The following is a 27,367-nucleotide window of genomic DNA, read 5'->3' as shown; positions in this document are numbered from 1 at the left end:
TTCACTTTAATGCACGATGACGAACGTCAACAGGTTTGGGTTTTTATTGCCCAGAATCATCCTTGCCAGGTACCACACTGGCACATCCACAGCAGTGCTATCTCATGGCCGTCCCTGCCAGCAGCGCAATGCAAGGTAAGCCCTCTCACTGTTACTCCAATGGGGCTTCCCGTTAGTTGTAAGTCATAGCTGTGCCAGAAGAGGTTGGACATTAGGACGAATTTTTTCACAAAAAGGATGATTAGACATTGGAATGGGCTGACCAGGGAGATGGTGGAGTCACCGTCCCTGGAGAGATTTTAAGGAAAAGACTAGACGTGGTAGTACTGAGTGCCATGGTGTAACTGACATGGCGGTGCTCAGTCACAGGTTGGCATCGATGATGACAAAGGTCTTGCCCAAACCGATTGATTCCCTGCTCCCTGGCAGCCACGTGAGGAACAGGGAAGGGAAAGCTTTCTGAAAGGTTTATGCAGCGAACGCAGAAAAACCCGAGCGGACACAGGCCCGCGATTATCGCTGGGAGGGGCCGGGAAGCTCCCACACCGCCCGGCCCCGCCCCGGGGCCCACCGCGCATGCGCACCCGGGCGGTGGCGCGGTCATCGCCTCCCCCGCGCACAGCCAGGTAAGGCGCCGGGACAGCCGCATGCGCAGCGCAGCGCCCCTTTCTCTTCCGGGTTGGCGCCCGCTGCTCCCCGTAAGGAGGCGCCGCGCTGTCCGGGCTCCGCTCCGAGGGCCCCTTTCCGCTGGGAGAGGCGCGGAGAGAAAGCGCGTGCGGCGGCGGGGCGCCCCCGGTCTGGCCCAGCCCGGTGCGGGCGGCGGCGCCCCGCGATGCCCCGCCCGGCCGCTGCGCTGGGACTGCCCCCGCTGCGCTGCGGCGTGTGCGCCTGCGCACTCGGGGACGCCGCCGCGAACACGCGCGGGGAAGGGTGCGGGCAGGCTGAGGGTGGAGCTCTCCCAGCTTTTCTTAGGGCCACGGTAATTAAATACATTCTGCCTTTGCGTGGTGCCGTGAAGTCATCCTCATTACTGATTCTTTTCTAAAGTAATGGAAGGTTGACATTGAGTAATTGTGAGAGGGCTTACCTGAGGCTTTGGCAGAGCTGCAAAATGAGACTTGCCCAAATGCTCCGAATTCGTGCCGAGCATAAGCACTGCATCCTGAAGTCAGAATTGCGATGCACGGAGTTTAGTCTTGCTATAGTCCTCCTCTAATGATTTGTGAATCACGTCTCGGTTTGTAAGCTTAGTAACGTTTTCAATATTAATTGTAACTTATTGTAATTGTATAATTTTTTATACTTAATTAGAATCATCTTTTCGGTGTCTCTCTAGGAGGAAGGACTGAGAGTTTTGTCTTATGGCTGCGCCAGGAAAGGTGGCAGCTTTCCGTCTGCCTCCCCTGCCAACTATTGGAGAAATTATTAAACTCTTTCGCCTTAAAGCACTGAAACAACTTTCCCAGAACTTTCTACTGGATTTGCGATTGACAGGTTAAATATTTTATTATAATATTTTTAGCTAATATAGAACACGTATCCCAGTTTTGTCAAAATCCAGAGTATAGCTAAGGAGATGACATTTGCATAATAGCATTTGTCAGACTATAAAATGGCAGCTCAGTGGTAAACCTTTATAATAAAGGTCTCTTTTAAAAGTAGTTTTAGGTTTGACAAATTGCTCTTACTTACTCCTCAAAAATAGGTTTCTTTATAAATTGAAGGGCAATTTTTTGGATAGAAACTATATTCCTATATAAAATATGGGTTGACTAAAATGCAAAAATCTAAACCAAAGTAGTACTTTTACCATTTGGATACTATTTTGGTTTATAAATTGGACTTAAAAATTAGCATTTTTTTCAAATTACTCTGTGTCATATGAAGTATTTAATACATTGAGCAGTTTAGAATTTGCTGTGTGCTGTAGTTACGAGAGTCATTTGTCTCAGTTTATCAGAAGGGCTGTAGCTTTTTTGAACCAGTTGCATTGTTCTGAACAATTCAGTTTTTTCCAGCTTCATGTCAGCAGTGGGTGACAAAGCTGGCACTGTTCTGTCAGTCAGGGGTGGGTGTCCTCGCTGGCTGACTTTTGCATTAACAAGTACAGTACAGCTTCATGTAGCTAATGATTTGGTTATGCTTGAAGATTCAGGCTGATAAAGATTCAGAACATGAAACTCAGTTCCACTTTCTGAACAACCAGACACTTACCCCAGAATAAAAATGTCTGCATGCCTTTTGTGAAACTTTACAAGTCGACAGGTATTTTGGATGTTTTTTATTTTTATTGCATACATAAGAGATCATGGAGTGAGCAGCATAATTTCTATCAGTATCTTCTCTCCATGCTTCCTAAGGATCCCTTTGTTTCATTAGCTACGTTTTCTAGTCCCTAATCTGTCTTCTTTCATGTCCATATTACTTTCTAATGTTGTATGGTTTAACTTACATACGGGTATTCCTTCCTCGCTCTTTCAACTGCCTTGTTTTCTAGAGCTACCAGTTGCCTGTGTTCCAGCTCTTCATTTAGTCCAGTTTCTCCCTCATAAAATTGCTCTGTACATAATAGAATCTTGATAGCGCTTCACTGTATCATCCTTACTTCTTAAATTGCTTTGAAATACACGTACTGTAGTGAAATACCTTTATAAGGACAAGTAGTGAGACCTTAGGGTGTCGAACACAAGTGCTTGCTTGCAGCACAGTAGTACTACTAGTGTACAGATGAGGAGTGATACTCTCTTTTTATTTGTTTCTGTAATGAGCACAATAAATACCAAAGACATAAAACTAAAATCAGGTTTTTTTCAAATAGCTCAGTATATCTTGTAGTATGAAACAAATCTGAATTCTGTGCAGTCTAGCGGGTGTGAGGATTTCACTGGGATGTGTCACTGTTTATGTCTGTTCTGAGATGTTCTGAGATGCTTGTGCTTGTGTAACAGTAAACAATGAGGTTATCTTAGTGAGCTGGATCTCCTGGAAAATAAAGGCTTAGTATGTTCTTTGTGTCTTGCAGACAAGATCGTGAAACAGGCTGGCGAGCTGAAAAATGCCCATGTTTGTGAAGTGGGCCCTGGGCCAGGAGGAATTACCAGATCCATTCTCAGTGCTGGTGTTGAACAACTCCTTTTAATTGAAAAAGATGCTCGATTTATTCCAGGATTGCAGGTACCAACTGGAGAAAAATTTGTGTACATGTAACCACAGCACTGAATAAGAACATTTTGAGAACTTAGAGAGATTCCAAGTGTGTTGTTGGGATCTCGGCACTGACAATAAGTTGGTTCTGTGGCAGAAACCAGAGCTGTAATTTGCTTGCAGATAAAGATACACAGTATCGCAACTCATTGTTCCTGCTTTCTCATAGACCCTCTAGGGACCTGATCCTGCAATGGAATTACTGCCAAGGCTTGTCAGGGTTTGTTTTTAAGACTGAGATATTTCAGGTGTATTTCACCATGATGGTGAAATCATAACTTGAAGGCAGAATGCAATGTCCTTTTATATGGTCTTATCTTTCATTTTAATCCTAGTAATTATGCTTTATTAAATTGAGAAGGTGTATCTCCAGTTAATAGAGTTCAATGTGAGTTAACATCCAGATAGAGAAGAATAAAGCAAGCATCTATTTTACATTTTCAAAAAAACACTCTTAAGCTTTTCTTTGTTTCTTTTAAAGTTGGTATAAGTTCACGAGTCATTGTGGCATTTTCAAATGCTATCTACTTGTGTTGCTGGATGTTTATGGAGTTTGGCTGTGTAAATCCAACAAGAAAAACAGAGTCCAAAAATCTTAAAATTTGACTGTGTTCTTATGTCTCTACCATCTCAGAGCAATTGAAAGGGCTTTCCTTAAATTGCACTGTGTCTTTTTCAGTAAATCAGCAGCAAAAATGAATAGGTAGTTCACTTGAGAACTGCCACCATCTCTTTATATGATAAAAAAAATGTAAGGTATGAATGAACATGGTCATATGCTTAAAGTTGAATGTGCATGTAATTATGTCTGTAGGCGTAGCCATTAATAACGTACAATATGCCATCTTCATTGTATGAAATGTGAAACTTTCATGTTTTCACTTGAGTGGGGGAAATCAGCATTTTTGCTTTAGATTTGAAGAACTGGTTTGGGACTGGACAAAATTTGAGATTAAATTACACTTGTTTTAGTAAAGAGAGCTTTTTAAATACTTGGATGTTTTTTCTGATCTTCCAAAAGCATCTACTGCAACAGATTTATCTGAATAAAAGTATACCTTTTGGCATCTAGGATGAGCTTTTGGTGTGTAATTATCTTTACTGTTCAAGTGACATAATGTTAGTCATTATTTTTAACTGCCAGTCTCCTCACAGTAGAAGTGAATGTCTGAATGAGGTTAGTGAACATAGAGGTGGTATAACTCAGTAATAGTGGATGTGAATGAGCAAGAAATACGTTGCATCCATTAGTATTAAATGTGGTATTGCTTTTTTCCTATACAAATGAGAAGATACGTAACAGTGTATCTTTCATTTCTGATAATGTGGGTTGTAATACTTTTTCTGGTTTTCCAAACAAACTATCAAAACTCATGCTCGTAAAAGGGTTGAGATTTGAATAAGGGAAAATGTCAGAGATTAAAATAACAATTGGGGAATTACTTAAAATTATGTCTGTTAGATACTTTTAAAATTGCTGCTGTAAAGCATACAGTATTTTTCATTAACTGTTTTTCAAGCTGTGGTCTCTCACAAAACTGAAGTTTTTGAGTTTTTACTGCAAAACTGCAATACAGTGAAGAACGTATGTGTACAGAGTTAAAGTTTACACAAGCTGAGAGTCTGCCAGTTCTCCTCAGTCTTTAAGAATCACAACCTCCCTATGCCATATGCCCTAATAGTTTTTAGGCTGGAAGGACTGATGAGGAGAGAAAGGGAGCGAGAGAATGTATTGAATATAAAATTATTCCAGGAACACCATTTCATGCTTTAAACTATGCCCCTTATGCTTCCTTTGTGCCCTTTTGGTTGTGTGTGAAGAATGAGAGTATCTGTATGATGGAACACTCTTGGCTGACGTCCAGCTCCTGGAGCTGTGTTAGCTGAACACATTTTCCCTTCAAATGGAAAAAGCTTCACTGGGTTTCCAAGTCTTTATTTCAAATTATAAATACAAGGCTATGATTTTGTGGTCACAAATTAAATGCAATTCTCAATTATGTAGAGTGTATTACTCAGCAACCCCTCAGCAACTCCTCTTGATAAGAAAACTGTTATTAACAAACGACACTATTTTCTTACTTTATTGATCTAACATTTTCTTTCATCCTGTTAGAGTATTTATAACAGCTTCAAAGAAAGATTTGACAAACCATGGCGGATTTTGTATGTCATATAATTGCTAGTGTAATGCTGAAAAGTCCATTAAGTGGTTTGGAGTTGAGGTTAGTTTTATTTTTTCTGTTTGGAAATAACTGCACTTAAAACATGCGGGAACACTTAGTTTTTTGTTAAGCTTTTATTGCTCTACATAAAATTTCGCTATTTTGATAATAAAAAACCCCAAACTTTTACTCAAAAAATTTCATGACAACATTTTGTGAGCAGTATGAGAAAGCAGTATTTTCCTTTGGCTCAGAGAATGGTGAAAGTTGTTTGTGCCCCTGAGCATCTAAACATCATTCAGATTGAAGATGGGATTAACAATGGTGAGCAGTTTATTTGTGCAATTAGCCACTGGCACTTAACTGTTAATGGATTTGGATTTCTATGCAAAAGCAAAATTGTTCTTTAAGCCATTTCTCCTTATTCTCTTATAGGATCAGTAAATATCCCCAAATATTTTCACCTTTGAAAATGTTACCACTGCTTTTGAATTGTGCTGTTTGTGCATAATTTCATAGCATAGGAGAAAAGATTAGTACGACACTAAAAAAGCTTAACTAAGTTTCGTAATGGGAACTGACACCAGAAATAAAAGAATTGTCTGCCAAACTATAACCAGTGCTGAATTTCCATATCAGCCTTTATTAAATACTAGATAAGCTGTGCAGTTGGGCTGCAGAAGCTGACAACGGAGATGATTTTGTAATGTCTAGAAGGATAGAAATTAGTGAGATCTTCCCTACTGCTAGGTACTCACTCCATCTTTTCAGTGGATTCCATGTTTTTTAAGGGTACAAGTGTAGACTACTACAGGGAATATTAAGAGAATCTCTTCCACATTTTTCATGTAAAAGCAAAAATTAATATTTCTACAGCCTCGTATCACATATGGCTGAAATTGGATAATAGGCCATAAAGCTGTGGGGGAAACAGAATAAACAACATGAGCCCTCGTTTCCATAGGTAATTGATCTAAAAACCTTTTCAAAACCTTGCTTGCACTACTATTAAATCAGGTGAGGTCCTGCTAGTGACCTGGGGCTTGTTAATTGTTGTTGTTGAAGAGACTCTTACCAGCCTTTTCAAGTTCGAACTCTCTATTAAGAATTCTACATCTGTGAATAGTTAAGTGTTTACAGAATCATACATTAACCTATTTCTAGTGTTTGCTTTTTGAAAGTAAATACTTACTAATAGTGTTCTCAGTTTTAATTCCTACTGTGCTTTGTTGTATATTGAAGGTAAATATATAGCAATGGTTTCATTCCTGCTGTGGCTGAAACTGGAAATCAGTTTGGTTAACACTCACTGTGGATTCTGCTTGCTTGCTTACAAACAGATGCTATCTGAAGCAGCTCCAGGCAAAGTGCGCATCGTTCATGGAGATATCCTGACCTATAAGATGGAGAAAGCTTTTCCAAAGCACTTAAAAAAGGACTGGGAGGATGGTTAGTATTTGCACTTGATTTATTTCATTTTTTAGTGCTTCTGAGTTAGTCTTAAGTAGTGATAAAATTGAAGCTCATTCAGTGCAAGTGTTACTCTCTTCTGGTACATGTTGAAGATAAAGGGAGAACTTTTTCTTTTTTTTTTTTTCCCCCCGCAGAAGGAAACAAAGAACTGTCTTCCTTTTCTAAGACAAAACAGTGGAATTTGTGTGACATTGACCTTAGTTAACAGTGAGGAGCTTTGCAGTTATTAACCTTAGAGTTTCTTGACTGTACAAATAGGACTCCTGGACAGCATAAAAGGAGGCCAAATGGTGTACTTCTTGGCTTCTTCCTCTTTTTGAAGAAGTCAGAAATCACCACTGTTGTTGTTCCTCTGAAGAAATTTCTGTAACTTGCTTTGAAACTTCTGTAAAACTTGCCCTCAAAAATTTAGGTTTCGCATTGCTTTGCTTTCAGCTGGATATCTTTGGCGAAAATAGAATCTAATCAGTATTGTGGTTTTTTGCCTTTTTTTTTTTTTTAAAGTCTGAGGTTGCAATAGGATGCTATTTTCTATTGCAACCTTTTAAAATATGTAATAGTATTAGATAAATCAGAGATGACCTCCCAGTCCCCTTTTCCAAATTTATTAATTTAAGGTAAAGTCACTGTTTGCGGTGCTTCTTTCTGACTTAGGACATAAAAGACCATGGCATATCATGTTTACCTTGAAAAATTGTATATTGTATTTTTCTCACTGCAAAAGGTAAGTGCTTCACAGAACAAACTATGAACAAATGTATTTGTGACAGTGTAATGCAGCTTTAAAAATTTACCTTTCTTGAAGATAGTCACTATTGGGTTTTGAGCTGACCAGTTAGAGGTAAGATACATTTCTTCTGTGTTATTGCCATATGAAAATCTGAAAGGCTGATGGGTTTCAAAAACCACAGTCTCTGATAAATGTGTAATATCACAGACTAGAAATATCACAGCCTAAAAAGTGCATAATAGGTAAAGTGTGCCAGAAAAATAGCTTGAATTTGATATTGTCATCGCTTATTCATGTTATTAAATACTGTAGTATCTGAGAAACAGCACACTGGCTTTTGGGTTTTGTCCATTTCTGTTTCACTTCTGCCTAGACATAAGGGTCCCTGCTCCCTGTGAAATCCCTGTGTTGTGTTGTACAACACACACACAGATACTGATGTGATCCATAACTGAAAACCAGGCATCACTTCTTATGGCTAAGTCTTGTACTTTAATACCTTTTGATTTCAGAGGTCTCTATACAGAAGGAGAACTCGGTCCAGTGTGACTTAGGTGGTTGTTCTGAGGGTTGTTAGGACTCAGTTAAATGCCCCTGGGAGGATGTGTTGGACATAAGTATGTGTATGACTATTTACTCTGTACCTAATAGTCGTAGTTTGACATTACAAGAACACTGTTGTAGTTTTGCCCTTCTAGAGTAGCTCAGCTGGAATTTACTCATCAGCTGAAAATCATCTGAAAGCTATTGATTTATTCAAATGTAAATGGGAACGAAACCTAACCACTTTTTTCCTAATAAATACTGAGAATAGTAGCACAGTGTAAGGTGAGTATAAATGGACAGGCATCATTTTGGTGTGGCATGATAAAAACTGTTCTCATATTTTAAGTCTAGGCTGATAGGCCTGTATTTTTATTGTGTTTTATTTCTTCACAAAATCTTGGATAAAACTTCTTGACAGTTGTTTTTCTTCTTCTTAATGTTAACAGAACCACCAGATATACATATCATTGGAAATCTGCCCTTCAGTGTTTCAACTCCTCTAATCATCAAATGGCTTGAGAGCGTTTCGAAAAGGGATGGACCTTTTACTTACGGCAGGACACAGATGACACTGACTTTTCAAAAGGAAGTTGGGGAGGTAAAATTTTAGCATTTTTCCAAAAATTGTACAGATGCTAAATTGAACAAAAAATTGTTTATACGCAATCTTTTATTCAAAACTACAAACCCAGTCTTAGCTGGCTTTGAAAAGAGAGGAAAGGGTTGGGTCAATTTTTAGTTTGTGTGGCTGTAAATTATGAATTTTGATGAGTTAATTTTCTACTCTGATCCTTTGACAAGCACGTAATTTTTTAAAACATCTTATGGAGGGTTATATTTCCTTGAGGTACTCTATCCTTTTCTGAAGTCTGATTTCTTTAACATGAATAGATTGCACAGCACTCTTCGGTTTTTAAATATGTTTATTCTCTCACAGTCATTTGTGCAACATGCCATCAGTCTTGTTTCTCCTTAGCTTTCATTCATCTCAAGAAATACACTTATATTTATTTTCTTTATCCTCTTTATTAAAAATAATTTTTTTAAGAAACACCTTCCTTGAAATAAGAAAAAATGGAAGGTTAGCATTATTTCCAGTTGTGATTAAACACTTAAAACACAGGGGGTGTTTGTCGAGACCGTGGAAACTGGCATTGGCTTTCTTGAATGAGACTTGATACCAGAATTATTAATGTATTGCTGCCATTCTTGTGTGTGTAGAAGATCTTAATTGACTTCTGTCACCACAAGTCCAAGAGCAAATTGATATTTTATTTTATATTAATAGTTTCTTAAAGAAGGCCAAACTGATCTGCAGTGTAGTAGTGGTAATGCCAGATCAGTTGATACTCAGTTGGCTTACTCCATGGTGCTTTCAGACTTAAGAGTTTATTTCTGTTGCCATTGCATGAAACATGTAACAACACAGAGAATGGAAGGCTTTTTGTTTTGCAGTTATGGAAGCAGTCTGGCTTTTTTACAAGCATCTCACTTGCTTTTATAAACAAAAAAAGGAGTTGCACATCAGCCTGAAAATGGAATTTCCATCTTATGGCTCCACTGTTTGTAAATACTGTGTTTTCTTTGTGCAGCTTCAATGTGTATGTTGTTTTAATTTTAAGCCTTCAAAGTAAAAATTCGAATAGGAAAATTCTGATTTTTTTTTCTTTTCTGTGAAAATTAGTAGTAAGTATATATGCAAGTGGAATGTCTGCTGTTGTCTTTTGGGTCAGAGAAAACCATATTGTGCTGTCATTGCTCTAGCCTTGCAATCAAGATTAAAGAAGTATTTCCAGTATGTGGCTCTAGAGAACACCAGGGACAAACATTTGGTATGAAATAAACCAGATTTCTTAGTTCAGTTCTGGGCTCATTTGGTTTCAGGCATTAAAGAATCCACATCTGTTTCCCAGAAGGTCTTCATGCCATGTGAGATTAGGCCTTGTTGCAAAATATGGCTAATGGACTGTGATGTGAAAGGCAGAGTGATGGTGGGTAAGATACATGGTTATGTTACAGCAGTGAAAAAATTCTCCTATCACTGTATGGGAGCACTCTGGGCTTTCTGTAGCTGTACCCAGCTGCACACATCATTGGTGACATGCAGATTATAGTTCTTCTGCACCCAGCATAGCTCAATTAGGTGCAAAATACCATGCACACTTCACTTCTTCTACTTAAAACACTGCTAAGTTAGAAACACTAGGAAATGGAATGTGTTGTTTACAGTCATGCAGTGAATCAGTGTTAGTTGCTGAGTTTGCATTCTGAGATCTCTTGATTCTTGTTCAACACAATTTAAACACAGGTCTTCCTCTACAAAATTGTTCATGGTTTCTGGTTTGCATTTCCATTATTGATTTGATACCATGAAAAGAAATTGTTTTGAAGGTACTATTTTGTTTTATGATTAGGTGAAAGAACAGTACTTAGGCTCTGTGTCTTTTTCTCCTGACCCTCTGGAGTTGCTTAAGGTAACCATTGTAAATAGGTGTATACAGGCTTATTAAGTATTGGGAAAGAGAGAACAGTGTAATGCAGATAATAGTGAGTTGCTGCTGATATTTTATATATCTCTGAATTTATGGTCTTGGTAGGGAAATGTCTTATACTCAAAAATCTGGTGTCGTCCCTGGGTATTTCTAAGCTAAGAGTCTAAATATCAAAGAAAGTCTGTGTGTATGTTATAAGCCCAGCAAAAACATAAGATGTGTCTTGGAATGGAGTGATGTGCTTTATAATTAGTTAGGATAACTTGATGTGAACAGTAAGAAAGTGAAGCAATGTGCTCTCTTCTTTATGGTCAGATTTCATTTTGCCAATATAATAGGGAAGTAAATACATTTGCCTTTCTTGCTGGTTGTATTTTCCTGGTTTTCTGTTTCGTAGCACAGCAATGTTGGTGTGAGTTAGGTCACTACGCATCTACTACTGGCAGCCCACTCTGTTCTGATACGATTTAAGTAAAGTGCTTAAAGCTGATGAGAACCAGCAGTTATTTTATATGCTGAATCTGAGGCCTGTTAAGGATGATAAGGCCAAATATCCACAGCAGTAAAAATAGCACTTTTGTGTGTCAAACAGATAATTTTTTTTCTCTGTAGTCTAAATTTTTAAATTGTTATTCACTTTGTGGGTAAGAACTTTTGCCTTGTCCCAAATTCCTCAGTGCTTCATCTCAAATCTGTCACCTAGGCCAGGTTCTTCCAGCCCACTTACTCTAAAATCGATCCTCTAGCAGGGCCTGTTGCTACAGAGCAAGGAGTAATGGTTTTAAACCAAAAGAGGGTAGATTTAGATATAAGGAAGAAATTTTTTACAGTGAGGGTGGTGAAACACTGCAGCAGGTTGCCAAGAGACTTGGTGGATGCCCATCCCTGGAAACCTTCAAGATCAGACAGGGCAGGTCTCTGAGCAACCTGACCTAGCTGCAGATGTCCATGCCCATGGCAGGGGGTTTGACTGGCTGGTCTGTATGGGGTGCCATACACAGGTATGTTCCTGCTGCTGTAGTTGAAGTGGTTTAAGATGGTATTATCCAGATGTTAAGTTATCCCTTCTGTAACTGAGAAGCAGGAACTTACTGACTGAGACTTGCTAGATGGTTTCTGGGAGAAGTAAAGATAGGTTTGTTTGAATTGGCATTGGAAGTGTTGCTCCTAGTGTTGCCATTAGGTCAGTTCCATTTTTACTGCAGTGGTGAAGGAAGTGCGTGTCTGATTGCATTGTTAGACTTTGCAGTCTGGGTTTTTTCAGAGAATAATAATTTCCTCTGAAACAACAATGAAGGTAGCTTTAAATGCTGGTGTAGGCAAAAAGAGTCACTGAGCATTCTTTCCAAAAAGTCGTTGGAAAGTATTTATTTGCTCCATGCAGAACTGCCTTTTGAAAGAGTTGTTTGAAAAAATGTGAAACTTTGGCAACAGGTTTAGCTTTTATTTTTCAAGGATAGGTTTAATAAGCATGTCAGCATTTCATGAATAGGCTTTTCATATGAAGCTACATGGTGTACAAATATTACCAGATATGCAAATTGGGGGTTAATTTTTATTTTTTATTGAAGCAGTGGTAAATACGAACAGGAAGCATCAAAATTCTGGTTTTGTGTAAGTTAGTGAAATGAGTTCTATAATTTGAGACTTGTTTTACAAGATGCTTTATATGTTTAAATTTTGTTTGTGCAAGCAAAACACAATAAAGTGTGTTTCTTGCCAGGTCACAAAAGTGTAGGAAACCTCTATCCAGGCTAGTATTTTGTAAAAAATTCTTGAGAAAATCAGAGAATACTTTTAAGTATTAAATGCTCTCACTGTTAGGCATTCTAATTTTATGTAAAGTAGATCCAGCTTCCTTGCAAATATTGTAAGTGTAGAGCAGTTAATTATGAAGAGCTTTTGATTTCTAGCTGATCTTGGGTTTATGGAGCTTTGTTTCATCTTGAAGAAGAAAAAAAGTGGTAATATTTTATACAGAAACAGTGGAAGGAAAGGATTGTGAGAGTACTGTCAGCTGGTGTTAGGTTTGTTTTGAATCCTGCAGTCAGAATAGTTTTAGTTTTCTCTTGTATCCCTACAAAATTCTTTTGGCACTCATTTAGTTCTGCAGAATTTCTAGGAGTTCCTTTTCATGTGCATTTGATTGCAGGATTGAGGTTGTAAATCAGCATGGTATGAAATGAAATGGTATGAAGTGCTGCTATATTGGAGAAGAAAATTTTAGATGAACTGGGCATACAATTTGATATGAGTTTTTAATGATTAACTGCTGATGTTTTTTTAAATTTGATTATACTGAAAACCAAGCTTTAAGTGATCACTTTGTCAATTCAATATGATTGATGTGCATGTTTTGATTTTCCCATAGAGACTTACAGCTAATCCAGGAAGTAACCAACGTAGCAGACTGTCCATCATGGCTCAGCATCTCTGCACTGTGGAAAACTGTTTCATAATTCCAGGTCAAGCCTTTGTTCCAAAGCCAGAGGTAGGTTTTCCTGTATTTATTTGTGGGTTTTCCTGTATATATTTGTGGGTTTTGTTAATTTGTCAATCAAGCAACATATTTTATTTTGACTAAGGAATGTCGGTGTCTGCTCTATTTGAACATCTCCATATTACAAAGTAGAGTGATGTGAAATTCCTGTAAATGAAGCATGCTTACTCTAAGAAAGTGCTTTTTCTTTTTTGTGTTCCTGAGAACTTGGCTTTGACCTTCAAACCTATCTGCAAATTCAGCATACTTCTTTGGGTGTTCTGGAGAGGGAGATTAGGATTTAATGGCAGGATAGTCTGCTAGGATTGGAGTATTTTTGGAAAGCCTGCTATTTTACAGTTTGCATTTATAAACAGTTTGGGAATTGTGCCTTAAGAACTTGATAGGTCTTTTAAAAGACTGTGATAAGAAAAGCTTTTCATTTGTCACCTTTGTCAAACATCTCTAATTTTACCATGTCTATAATCTGTATGTTTCACCCCAGTCATCTTTAGCATATTTTATTCCCTCCTATTTGCTACAGCACTTTGTCACCTATATCCCACTGATTGTTTAAAAAAGTAACAATCTTTGCTTCCTCTTATATGTTCTTGAGTGAGTAGAGAACAATCTTTGTTGTCCTCTTATCTACTGCCCCTGATTTTTATTAATAGCCATTATGATTACAGGAATAAAAAATGAAAAAGTTAATCAGTATTTTGGACAAGAAGACTTTTTATTTTGGTTTGTACTTTTTTGTAAAAATTTGTGCCTGACTTTAAGTAAGGTCTGTGTCCCTGAATGCGTGTGCAAATCATAGGATCGCAGAAATATTTGGGTTAGCAGGAAGATCATCTAGTGCCATTTCCATGCAATGAGCAGGAACATCTTCAACTAGATCAGCTTGCTCAGAGCTCTGTCCAGTCTGATCTTGAACGTTTCCAGGGATGGAGCATCCACCATCTCTCTGTTAGTGTTTTACCAGCCTCATTGTAAAAAACTTCTTCTTTATATCAAATATAAATCAATCCCCTTGGAGTTTAAAACCATTATCCCTTGTCCTATCAAACTGCTGTTCTGTTTCAGAAATGAACTTGCAGCTTCTGAAAGTCCCTCTTAAACTGGTTGGTTCAGCTCTTCAATACATCTCCCTTCCCATTTATCAGAATCTCCCTCTTGGTCCTTTTTACTTTTCTGGCATATCTCTTGAGAACCTGTGGAAGGTTATTTTCTTGTTTATCTCTATGAATATTAAGGCCTCTATATGGGCATATTTTGATGATAATTTAAAATTCTGTTAGTAGTTTTTGAGCAAGTAACTGTTCAAACATGTTAAATTACTAGTTGTGACAGCAATCTGTTGTGAAAAAAAATGACAATGCTTAAGAAATCCTATTTTTTGCTTTGAGGTTTTGGCCTAGGGTTTTTTTCCCTGTTTCCTAGCTGAATGGAAAATAATTTCAGGATGCCATCTCACTGTCAAGCGTGTGAAATAATTTTAAGTAAGGCTAAAATTCCAGTTTTATGGTGGTGATTTCTCAGTGGTGGGTACAATTTGAGTACTAGTAGAGCTAGTATAGTCAGAAGTCTAGTCCAGACTGTGTCCCAGAATTGGGAAGCTTATAACTGATATTTCCATTTTCCTGTATTGAAAAGGCCATAGTTGACCAAGAGTGAGATAACACACACAGTTGTGACAAATATCTTAGTATAAGCATGTCCTAGAGTCAGTTGGTGCTCTGTTGAATAAAAAAAGCAGTACAATTAAAGGCAGGAGTATTTTTATTTAATGTATTTTTTGGAGTTAAAAAAAGTATTGCTTATATTGCATAAGCAGAAAGTACAATTTTTTCACCCAGAGCTAGCACCTGTTTTCTGTATATTTTGTTTCCTTTGAACTCCTGTTGTAGACTGATCTTCTGTTTTGTCCTTGTTCTTTTAGCTGTAGACTGACATGGTTTTATATGTTACTGTTCCTCATGGAATCTGTTTACTTGAAGAGCTCTTGCAGTGTACTGTGAATGAAATGGCTCAGTGCTTGATTTTTGTTTCATAGCTATACAAAGTACAGGTACCTTTTTATAAAGTTTCAGGAAAAAGAATTTGCAGCATATGTAACCAATGAGCATCTTGGTTTGCTCATGGTATGCCATTACTACCTTTTTCTTACCCTCTCCTGTAAAAATGCCTCTTGGTTATAATTTTTGCAAACAGATGTATTTCCCATACATGGCAGTGATCATGGCTTAGTGTCATGTCAAACCCATTTCTAAAGGTGGAGATGCAAGTTTGTGAGAAGGAGTTGTTTACTTCATTTGCTCGTATGAATATTATTTCGACATTTCTATGAGTGTTGAGACATGAAAGACTCTTGGTTAATGGAATGGTGCTGCACAACATTGTGTCTAGGAAAAAGAAACCAGCTTTTTGGTCATTGTGAAGTCTCTGCAATACCCAGTAACTGCTGATAGTTGCATTAGTATAGTACAAAACAAGCTGCTTGATTAAAACATAGGAAACTCAAAAGAGCTGTGTAACAGTAGAATAAAAGCAAGATGTAATGCTATTCTGTATGTGAAGAATGAAGACTCTCTATGAATAAAGCCTTCTTACATATTAAGTGCATAAAGCAGTCCACTTTCCCAAATGCTGTAACAGACTTTTTTTTTTTTTCCAACACACTAAACATGTAATGTTTGGGCTCTTTCACAGTGTTTTAGCAAATTTCAGACTAGTATCATGGGAAATGAAAGTTGTGTATAAATATGCAGAATAAATGGCAGTTGATTTTATTGAAAGGCTCATCCAGCATTATCTTCCTAAATTTAAAGGCCTGTATCATACCCCTTTTCATTCATTGATTTGGTTCTCATTTAGAGAGGTATTCCGGTAGAATACTTTGCCAATGACCAATACAAAACAAAATCTGCGTGGTGAAAGAAAAGGTTAAAGGATTTAAGGTAATTATTCAAAATAAGGCAGTTAAAAAAATAAAGAAGCTGTCTCTTTATCACTGTTGTATAGTAGATTTTATAGTAATAGAATACCTGGGAGTGGGCCTGAAACAGACCCTAGAAGAAAAACTAACAGGAATTAAAAGGTTCTTTTAGAAGGTCAGAAATGTAGAAGACAGTAAGTGGTTGCTGTGTTATTTGAGCTGTTCATAGCTACTTTTAGCAAGTGTAAGCTAGAATGTTTGCAGATGTTTCTTGAACACAGATAATTTAGTTTCTATCCTGTTTGTTACAGTTTGCAGGTGTTTTCACAGTTATGGTTACATTTCTCTTGTCGTACTGCTCCGCATATCTAGCATTCACTGTGTAGTGATAGATTAGTAGCAGTTGGTGAATGTCCAGCACGCTTTCCTTTAACAATAATAAATGAAACCCTCAGCAGGTGGCAGTTTGGGGCAGGAGAGCTGTGTTTGGCAAGAGCTGAATGGTGCTGCTGATCCTTCAGCCTGATATGCAGAGTATACAGTGCAGCTAAGGTTTGGAGCCTTGAGCTTTTGTTGTGGATTTGTTTTGGTTGGTTGATTTTTTTTGTGTATGTATTTTTTGCTTTGTGGTTTTTTTTTTTTTTTACAAAATCTAGTTATCAAGGCAATTTAGAATTGAAAATGAAAGGCAGATATGTCTGCTTTTTAAAAACCTTTGAATTGCGCTTCTTGGACAAATAGTTTTTGGGTTTTTTACCTTGCATCATAATTAAAATCAAGATAAAAATGTAAAATACACTCTAAATGTTACATGTTATTGAAAGTCTAATTCACTAAACAGAAAGCAGTTAGTTTTTAGTCATCTTTGCTGTAACAAGACATCAATACATCAATTGTACAGTTCGTTATGTTTTTAAAATAGTTCCTTTTTCTTCACGAAATGTTACTTGGGAAGTCAGGAAGAAGGGTTTGAAAAATCTACAGAATAAAGTACTCTTGTAGCAGACAAGTGTCTTTTCCTACATTTTTCCTTTTCATGGATGCCCCTATAAATTAAATGCCTTGCATGAATATAACTTCAACCCAGATACAGGAAAAGTTAAGTGCTATACTATACATTCTTTAAAATAATCAAACTACACTTAACACACAACCCCCCCCCCCCCCCCCCCCGCCCTTGAATGGATAGAAATACTTCAATGGATAGAAATAACTACTTATACATAGTCCTTCAGGTTGTAACCTGCATTGCTCTCCTGCACTGTGGATGGGAAATGGTGCTGCTTTGGAGGGTAAGTCCATGCTCCGTGCTGCCTTTTGAAACAGGAAGAGCAGAAGATCACACCTGCGATAAGCAGAAACCCTGCTGAGATGAATCCTGTATAAACTGCTCCTCCTGGTTCGTGTTTACTACTCTCTGGAATGGTCTGGTCCAGAAAATTTGAAATAATTTCTCTTGTATACCAGCATGTTGGTACTAATCCAAAGATTCCTGCAAGAATGAAGCAGACCCCTCCAGCAAAACAGGCATGATTTTTGCTGTCAGTGTCCCCTCCCAATTTTGTGCATTTCATTCCGACCGTAGTGATGCAGATTCCAAAGGCTGATAGGATACAGGACAGTACCATGGTGGTCCGTGCAGCCTGGATGTAGACAGGGAGAGAGAGAATGGAGTATTTCAGGGTACAGCTGAACATCCCAGTGCTGTACCACGTGCAGTCCATCCAAAGTCCTTGCATCTGTGTTATAGCTGTTATGATATTTGAGCCAACGTCTGCATTTACCTTCCAGTGTGGTAGCAGGGTGGCTGCGATATCTCCAAAAACACCAAACAAAGCCAGAATAAAAGCAAAGAACTGCAGGCTTGCTGATGCCATGATGGTTATCTTCTGTCACCTTTTGTCTGCGTTTTCTCTCCTGGAAATGAGTAACTGGGAGCTTCGTAGCCAAGCTGTGGCCGCCTGTGTAACAGGGAGGAAGGAGGGGGAGGAGAAGTACAAGGGGGAAAGGAAAAGAAATCAGCAAACAAAAAAAGCTTGCGTTTAAAAGTAGAGCTATCTGAATGAATATCTGAATATGACCCTGCAGCAGCTGAGCTGCTGTATGCAAGGTACTTGAACAGAAATGATGGCAAATGGACAGTGCTTTAGAGCTGCTTGTAAAATGGAGCTGCTGCCCTTTCATACATGATTGCAAGCCATCAAGCAAAACTTTTTACTGCAGTCGGTTTTGGTAATAGCACACAGATCGCAGGCTTATTAGATAAATATATATTGTAAATGGAACACCAGAAACTTGCAGAGTAGAAGTCATTGTGGTAGGAAAACACTGTGGTAGAAAATATATTGTACTCTTCAAGTACCATGTTTAATTGTCTTGATAGCTGTAGCCAGCTCCTGTTGACTATTTTATAACAATGGGTGCTGTTATACCATCTTTTATTTAAAGTATGATTAAAAGTAACCCCTTATTTCTGATTTTTAAATATTACCTGTTCATCTTTTTAATAAGTGTTATAAAATATCTTGGGTTTGGAGGAGAATAAAATGGAATTTACTTTTTGCAGTATTTTCACATTAGTCACATATGACTTTTCTAAATCAATATTTTATTTTATTTAATTTTTATTAAAACTTACCAATTTTTTATTTTCAGTGATTTCAGTTCCTTGACTTAGAGCAGTAGATTTAGCAAGTCATAAGAGTGAGTATGATCTGCTTCTGTCTCTAAAACAATGTTTTTAATACTGGTATGAAACAGCTCATTTGTGGAAGTGCCTTTTTTTAATCAGTCACCTGTCTGAAATAATTTGCAAAGTTGCCATGAAGTGGCAGTTTAAAAAAATCATTAAAAAGCTCCTTGCTATTCTTTTACAAAAAGTCCAGTTTCATTTGACAGATGGGAACATTTTAGGCAGTATGACATCTGTGCAGCTGGAATGACAGAACTGTTGCTGTTGCATCAGCTGGACTATTGGGATTGCAGATGTAGAACAGGGGTTCGAAACCTCTGAGAGGAGGAATAGAAAGTGATACCCTGCCTTGCCTTTTGTGTGGGGCTTTGTCTTTTATCAGGGGTAGACAAAGGGCAGACTTCTGTCTTAGAAAGCATGATCCAGACTTTCTATCTAAATATGAACAATGATATTAAAATTGGTCTTCAGCATTAGAACTTTTTTTGAAAAGCCATAAAAGTAAGCAATAAAATTGAAATAAGTGGAATACAAAATATCTGTGGCATTGTACTCTTGTTTCAGTTCATTATATATAAGACAAAAAAGTTTTGATCGATATGTATTCTATCAGTCTTCAGTGGTATTTCTGAAGTAATTAATATATTTATCCTCTATAGTGCTGTTATCCTCTATAATATGTAGCATAATTCTCTATATTCTCTATATCATTTGTTTATACTCTAATCTTTTTATATTGTATTTATTTCGGGTAATTGTTCAAGGATGTGCTAATTCTGTCCAGCGTATATATATTAAAAATGCTTAAAGTTAAGGTGAGAATATTAACAGCTACTCATTCTTAAAATCTTACTTCAAAGACCTGCCTATTTCCAAATCCCTTCAGTTTGTTCAGGCTGGGAAGAGATGTTCTGGCAAATACATATCATTTACTGCACAGTCCCATGGGCAAGATGGCTTAACTTCCTTTTACAGAAGGAACTGACAGGTCTGGATAGCTCAAAACTCATTCAAAAAAACCTCATTGATATTCTCATTCCTATTCTGAAACAGCTAATTAGTACCCTGAATCAGCCTTTTTCACTACTTCCTTTTTAAAATGTCAGTATACACAAAGATGCATAGAACACTGCAAATGGTAGCCATACATTACACTTAATGGGATGAACCAAGTTAAAGGCACGATAAATTCAAGTATAAGCATTACAATTGTAATTAAAAATACAGTTATGTTTCATTCCTGTTTGTGTAGGACTTACTGCTGGATGTGAGGTCTGAGATGTTTTCTTCACTGTAGATATCCTGGAAAATGCAGTTTCTCTTGAATGGAAGTATCTCTTCTCATATAAAACAGCATTGGCATGTATTAACAAAATTTCTTGGAATGTTGTTTTTTTTCTGTTCTCCACAGCAAGTGCATTACTGCTGTTTGTTCTCTCTCTTAGTTCCATCTACCCGAGAATAAAGGAGTACTTTGTTTAATGAGTTTTGTTTGAAAAACACTCAGTAAGGGAAAGCAAAGAGATTATGGAATGAAACAGACGGAGGCCCTTAGTCCTAAATACATAATGATACCCAGGTTCTATGATGGAAAGTGTGAGCAGTGATTAAATGGAGTAAAATCTTGAGAATCCAGAAACTGTAGACTTAGGGACTGGGGGGGAATAATTTAATTTGCACTGAGAGCCAGAGAGTTTTGTTGCTTGTCAGTTGTTGTTTTTTTTGTCACAGATAATCTTACTAAGAGTTTAAATTTCCTAGAAAAGAACTGTGCAATTTATTTTAATTTGTAATTGGAACAGCAGGACGCTTCTATTCAACTGCAGGCTTTGCTTATCTGTTCCTGATAGCTTTAGCCTTCCGTAGGTTATCCTATAACTTTTTACCTTTATATGAGGCTGTCGAAAAGAATAAGGGAATAAAGCCACTCAATAAGGCTTCTATGGTAAATGCAGCACATTGGAGAAGTGGCCTCAACAAGTTGGTGTGAGAAAACAAGAAGCTGGGAGAAGAGTCTTGCCATTGCAGCAGTGATATACCCATAGGTTCTGTAGCTGACTTCTGGTCTCTTGTGGTTCTGTTTGTGAGCCTGGTGTGAATGGAGTTACTGCAGAGCTGTTCTTACACAGAAGTTATTTCTTTTAGTGCAGGGGCATAGTTACTTTCTGCTGGAAGTAAACTCTCATTGGAACAAGATTGCTATGAGATGCACATATCTGGTGTTAGACCTAACATTTGTTTGTAGGAGACAAACTATTCAGTAGATAAAATGCTACTTAACACTTGGATTGTGAAAGTGCTGGCTTAGAACTATCTCAGTAGGATTTCAAGCAGTCTGTTTTAATGAAGTTGTAATATGTTCTGCTTAGGTTTCAGTTCCCTATGGGTAAATTACAGCTTGAGGAAAGGTTATGTGGGTTTGCTCTTAATACAGCCCTTTTGCAAGGTACACGTACTGCCCATTATGAGACCTTCATTGTCAACAATTAGTAAAAATTGTCTCATTTAAGCTTACTCTGATTTAGAGTGTTGATTTCATTAGCAAGGCTGCAGACTTGTGTGAATTAAATTGTACTCTGTTGTGTTCCCCCTGCCCTACCAGAACATAAACCTTCATTGTACAGATATACTAAAACAGTAAGGGGTGAATAATTACTGTACTATTGACAGTTTGGGGTGTATCAGTTGAATAATTTTCATATTCATTATTTTGTAAGACTTGAGTGTTATTTTGTAAATATGTCTAACATACTTGGTGGGGTGAAAAGTGTTACTAGTAAAATTATCATGAAATCAACTTGTGTATTTTAAGTGCTCTTGTGTTCTCTATTGGCTTTCATAATTCTACTCTCTATTTGATGCATATTAAAAGATATAGGGAAAATAGCATGTATAGTTTTAAAGGAGTGGCCAATTACAAATGAAAAGCTTTCCCCTGTATCTGTTGCTATAGTAACCAAGCAGCTTTCCTGGGGTCCAAAGAAAACAGCATCTGTAATGGAACTGAGGAGTGTTGTGTTTTGTTTCAGAAGCAGAAGTTACTGCCCACTGGCCTTGAGATTGCAAATTGAGCTGTTTGGCTCTGAAGCTGTACACTGCATCTAGATTTTGTTGTCTTTTCCTTCAGAAATTGTTGTTAAAGATGCAGCTCTAACTCCCAAAGAGCCCTCATTTCTCACTTAGGAAAATTTCTGCAAAATTGAGGTGACTTGGTGATGCCACATGGACAATAACCTTGTTTTATTTCCTGACCAAAATTAGATAAACATATGCATGTGCCCTTAGTATTTCTGTACAAGGAGCTGATTGGACATGAGAATTATGTATTTGCTCTGTTCAAAAAGATTAACTTTTCTTATACTCAGTGTGAACACAAGTTTTTTCTATATCCCTGTGGTCTTCCTGACAGGAGCAACCTGTGGCAAAGGCAGAAGCTCTGAATGCTTGAAAAATTCAAAATGTGGTTTGGGAAATAACTTCTGTGTGTTTCACTGTGGTTTCCATGTGTCAAGTTTTTTTGTCACCTGATTTTTAATTAAGTTCTTGTGCTTCACATTTTAGTAATTTTAAGGGGGTTTTTCTGTCATATTTTTAACTCTAGCTTTCAGAGAAGGTGGACAACTAGAAAAAAACACTCCAGTAATATATACTTGGGATCAGTAGTGCTAACACTGGAAAGTTGCTGTGGGTTTTTTTTTTCATCAGCACCATTAATTGCTGTTTTCTTTCCTTTCTCTAGCCAGTATGTTTGCTCAGCTTTGTAAGTTCTGTCTACGTGAAAAACTTACGTTGTTTGGATTTTACAATTCATTTGAAATACAGTAATTTGTGTTGTAGAAGCATTTGTACTTGATAGATTACTTGACAGCTGAGCTGTTCCCACGGAAAGAACGAAATGGATAGATGGTACCTTTGTGTCAGAATATGTCCACATCAGAGGTTGCTGTGAGCAGTTTTGGTTGAAGCAGTAGGAAAAACTTTCTTTTTTGAAGTACTCTCGTGCTCTGGGTTATCATGAACAATTGGTACATTGAGAGTGTGCTTCAAGCAGCAGCTGTTCTTTGGTCTGATTGTGTCTCTTATTTCTGTCAGAACTAGCACATGTGGTGATAATTCATATTCTGAGTGCCAACATTGACTGTCAGATATTTTTAAAAAATTCAGTGATTGCCTATCATATTAGCAGACACTTTTTAATAAGAGACTAAATATTTTTTAAAATCTGGCACTTAGAAATTTTTAATCATTCAGTACCAGTACTTGTACACATTGTACAAATTTTCAATGTGCTTCTCCACAGAAATTTTTCCTTTTTCTTGTTGTTAATATCTAGTTTGGAAGATGAACTGCTTTATATATTGTTGTGCAGAAGGGGAGTTTAAATCCAGCTCGTAATTTTTAATACAGAAGTCTGATGAATTCAGGAAGTTTTCTATATAATACAGTGTCTCTATAATTGCATGACATATACACATACATATAAAAAACATAAAACGTGAACGTATTGTTTCATTCTCTTTTCAGACACAGGGCAAGTGACTGTTCTGTGAATGAGTCTGATTTGAGAACTATAAAAGAATACATACAAGCTTATCTCTGTGGAATCATTCAAACATAATTTTGGATGAACTGCATAACACAGTGTAAACGCAGAGTTGTGTGGTCACTTAAACTGAGTGCACTTATTTCTACCTACCATTCCTTTAAATAGACTAGAAATCTTAATACATTGAAAAGCAATTCCTTGGCTTACAGTTTAGAAAAGCCCTGGAGCAACAGAAAACATATAGGGAATAGGTTCGATTTCTAATTATAATACCAATTTTCTGCAGCTGCCCTTCAGCCTGTATATCAAATATTGTCTAATTTCTGTATTATGTCAGAATTGTCTTGTGGAAGGATCTGAAGACAGAAGTGCTAATTACTTTACAGATTACATGGAAGTTGCTCTAAACGGACAAAGTGCCATGGGGGTAAAAAGTACCGAGTACTAATGGCATGTGAACTAATTGGAAATGTAGATAACTAAGACTAAAAATCTGTAGGGTCCTGAAAGCTAAGGCAAATTTTTACATTCCATACCATGACATTAGTCACTGCACAGCCGGATTACCTGCTGCTGTAATGCCTTCCTGTATTGTGCCTGTTTGCTGATGTCTAGCCAAGTAACTTAGAAGTAATGTGTCTCAGAGGAAGATGTCTACTCAAATTTATCTCTCTTTTCCATATAGGTGGATGTGAGTGTGGTGCATTTTACTCCATTGGTGCAACCAAAGATACAGCAGCCATTTGAGCTGGTAGAAAAAGTGGTTCGAAGTGTTTTTCAGTTCAGAAGAAAATACTGCTTCCGTGGAATTGAGTAAGTATTTTCAATGAAAAACTCCCAAGTAATGTTTTTGTAAATGCATCAGCTACTAAATCAGTTAGCTATTCATTTGATTTTATTCTTCCCATTTTGAATTTTTCATCATAGTTCATCAGATCTTTCCATTTCAGAATGGTTTCTGGACACAAAAGGATGAGATTAATATCTAATGTAATTATGAAATAATTATTTGTGCATTTTTGTTAGTGCAGTTGAAGTTGTTAAAATCACTAGGATAAAGTGGTCATCTTTTCAATAGATTGTCTGTCTCAGAAATGAAAAATACCCAGCCCAACCACAAACACTACAGAATGATTGAGTTAAAAACCAAAAGTATCAAAATCCAGAACCAAAGATGGCAGTGTGAGGAGATTTTGGTGGAAGTGTGAGAAGAACATCATCTGTAACAAATTTGACTTATTTGGGGATAGTGTCAAAAGGTCAAATTTTTGTTTCTGTGCTTGCCCTTTTATGGAGTTCTTACTGGCTCTTTAAAAATCCCCATCTCTTACTGAGGGAATTTATTGGCTTATCTGATGTGAGAAACCTGAAGTCTCTTCTTCAAGGATCCTGTTAAAACTCCAGCACTGCCACGTGTCTGACTTACTATGGGCAACCCCCAGCATGCAGCACAGTAGAAGGTGTGACAGAGATGCTGTTGGGACGAGAGGCATCTCCTGAAGCCTGGGGTCCCTGAATGTTGCTGGGCATAGTTTTGGCCCTGATGCAGTCTAGAATTAGGGTGGATACCACCTTACTGTACTACAAGCCTTCATTGTCACTGTTTTAAAGGTGAACAAAGAACTTTGCATGTAGTTTTGGTTTGTTGGGGTTTTTCTCCTTGAGGCCATCAATGCCATTGACGTGTGGGATGCAGACATTGGATCTAAAATGAGTATAGATTTCTCTAAAGTTTGAGTATGCATTTGGAAATGTTTAGAAAATGAAGTATCCAAACTCTAGACTGGCTTGGTTTTGACTTACAGGGTAGTAGTGGTTTTCTTTTTTCTTTTCTTTTTTTCTTTTGTGAAGGAATGGTTCCAGTTGACAATGTAAGCAGAAGGCATGTGCGATCAGCATTATCTATGTTATGTACAATATTTTTACCAAAGTTTAAAAAAAACCCCTCCCAACTCCTGTGTAATCTCAAATTGCTAATAACTGCTTTACATTCTTCTGAGGCAAGGAGGGGGAATCTGAACTTTTGGACGTCACGTATTCCCCTAGCAGCTTATCATACTTTAGCCCTAGTGTGCAGCTAAGAAACAAAATCCTCTTATTCTTTAGCTGACCTGAAAAAAATAGCAAATTTTGGTGTATAATAAAGCTGTTAAGTTTGTTATAAGGTTATCTGTCACACAGACTGTATAAAAACAAGGCAATAGAATAATTTTATATTTGTATGAATTCTGGGATTTGAGATGTGAAATATAAGATGGAGCTATGAAGTCCGTATTACAGTTTGAGTTGTGGTTCACGGACATTGATAAGATGGTTCACAGTCTGTAAAAAAAAAAGGTAATAAAAATAGTTTTCACTCCAGGTATGTTTTTTTAACTATCGAATCAAAGGAAAGGGGTGTCAAAATAAAAATTGATCCATTTTAACCTTGCTGACCTAGATGCTGAACTAATGGGAACATTTTGTCAAAGGCCTGAAGTAGCACATACTTCAAAATGGGTTTCCCAGAAGTTTCATTTTTCACTTGTAATTTTAAACCTCTTCTTAACTTTGTGTTCTATCCACCCAACGAAACTATCACTTACTTACACAAAGCCATACTATTCATTAAAATTTGGGGAACTTCTGAGAGAAAGGTGCTAATGCATCTGGCCCTAGAGTAAACGTACTGATATGCCTATCTATGAACAGCAATAGAGCTGAAAACAAAATCTAGGACTCCTGCCACATTCTCCCACATTCTAAATATTAAAATGTGAATGGCAATTAAATACTCCGTTCCTGCTGCTTGGCTTTTTTTTGACATTAGAATGAGAGTATTAATGACAAGTGATAACTGTCTTTCCCATTGGAATGAAACAGTCTGAAAGAAAGTCATATGGTTTGGATCTGATCTGTTTTGTGCAGTTTAATCTGTTGTTACTTTCTAAATATGAGGCTAATTCTAAGAAGGCTCTGTGCTTGTATCCACACCCAAAGCTCTTTTTAATGTTAGCAAACATGAACATAGATGTGTTTAGTCTATAATGTAGGTATGTGCTTTCCTATGGTGTCATAATTTGTATTTGCAGAAAAAGGACCCTTATATGTTTCCATTGCTCAGATAATGAGCTATATTAGGAGTGCCAGAGCTAAAATAGTGACATAATTAATATAGGTTTACTATTAAGTAAATTCCACGTTACTCTTAAGGGAAATGTAATTGTCTGTCAGAATTGTTGACATTTGTTTATCTTCACCCCTTTTATCTTTTAGGACCTTGTTTCCTGAAAATGGACGCTTGAAAAGAACAGAACAGCTGATGATGACAGCAAATGTTGATCCAACTCTGCGTCCTTTTCAGCTCTCCATGTCACAGTTTAGAAACCTGTGCAATGCATACAGGAAAATGTGTGATGAAGACCCAAGCCTTTTTGTGTTCAACTACAGAGAAGAACTAAGGCAAAAGAAGATGACAGAAACTTTACTTGGAAGTACTGGTCAGCCTGAACAGACTGAAGAGCAAAATCAGCTGTAACAGCACAAGTCTGATTTTTTTTTTATGAGTTTTAACTCCTTGATCTACAGGTGTTGACTCAGTAAAAGAAGGCTTATATGTTCCTACATCTGTGCAGATATGAAAGACCTACTTTAGGGAAAGTGGTAGAGAGGGCATCTCTCTCTATTCCGTTCAGCTGCAGACAAAAGGGAGAAGACAGTCCAGGTTCTTTTTACTTCAGGGAAATGGCCAGAACACATACCAAGAACCAAAGTATGTTGTGAGACAGGTCGTTAAGTTGCAGTACTTCTGACGTAATTGAATTTTGTATGAATGGAAGTGCTTTACTGAAATGGAAGAAAAATACTTTTCAGACTTCAGCGTATAAGATGATATTTGGGGTTTTGTGCTTTTTTGTCCTGGAACATCCTACTGTGCAGAGAACTTTAAAAAACAGTAGCCAAGACTCTTATAAATACACTCAAGTGACTGGCTTACAGGAGGATAAAGTGCACCAATTGCCTCAAGGTCTGTTAATACTCTTCTCATTTATGCAGAAGCAAAGAATTTGGGATTTAAAGCTCCAACTACAGAAAAGCAGCACAATAAAAAGTAGAAAACATG

General features: G+C 37.3%; 2 protein-coding genes across 4 annotated transcripts; one reads left to right on the top strand and one right to left on the bottom strand.

The window, feature by feature from the left end:
- Nucleotides 1-539: 539 nt before the first annotated feature.
- TFB1M (transcription factor B1, mitochondrial) lies at nucleotides 540-27,367 on the top strand. Of its 3 annotated transcripts, none has more exons than XM_032101915.1 (8): nucleotides 540-626; nucleotides 1,337-1,494; nucleotides 3,023-3,174; nucleotides 6,710-6,818; nucleotides 8,565-8,716; nucleotides 12,982-13,101; nucleotides 23,951-24,078; nucleotides 26,521-27,367. In XM_032101915.1, exons 2-8 carry the CDS (start codon nucleotides 1,362-1,364, stop codon nucleotides 26,780-26,782), a joined length of 1,056 nt encoding a protein of 351 aa, XP_031957806.1. In that variant the 5' UTR covers nucleotides 540-626; nucleotides 1,337-1,361; the 3' UTR covers nucleotides 26,783-27,367. The 3 variants fall into 3 exon arrangements, with proteins under 3 accessions (XP_031957806.1, XP_031957808.1, XP_031957807.1); XM_032101917.1 differs by lacking the exon at nucleotides 540-626 and adding an exon at nucleotides 636-698; XM_032101916.1 differs by lacking the exon at nucleotides 540-626 and adding an exon at nucleotides 875-979.
- CLDN20 (claudin 20) lies at nucleotides 14,854-20,355 on the bottom strand. The gene is made up of 2 exons (XM_032101918.1): nucleotides 19,979-20,355; nucleotides 14,854-17,988 (listed from the first exon to the last, which is right to left on the bottom strand). The coding sequence occupies exon 2, from the start codon at nucleotides 17,902-17,904 to the stop codon at nucleotides 17,245-17,247; it is 660 nt and encodes a 219-aa protein (XP_031957809.1). The 5' UTR covers nucleotides 17,905-17,988; nucleotides 19,979-20,355; the 3' UTR covers nucleotides 14,854-17,244.

Source organism: Corvus moneduloides, chromosome 3 (assembly GCF_009650955.1).
Source record: "Corvus moneduloides isolate bCorMon1 chromosome 3, bCorMon1.pri, whole genome shotgun sequence".
NCBI classification, from domain to species: domain Eukaryota; kingdom Metazoa; phylum Chordata; class Aves; order Passeriformes; family Corvidae; genus Corvus; species Corvus moneduloides.
This window is presented reverse-complemented; position numbering and strand designations above follow the sequence as displayed.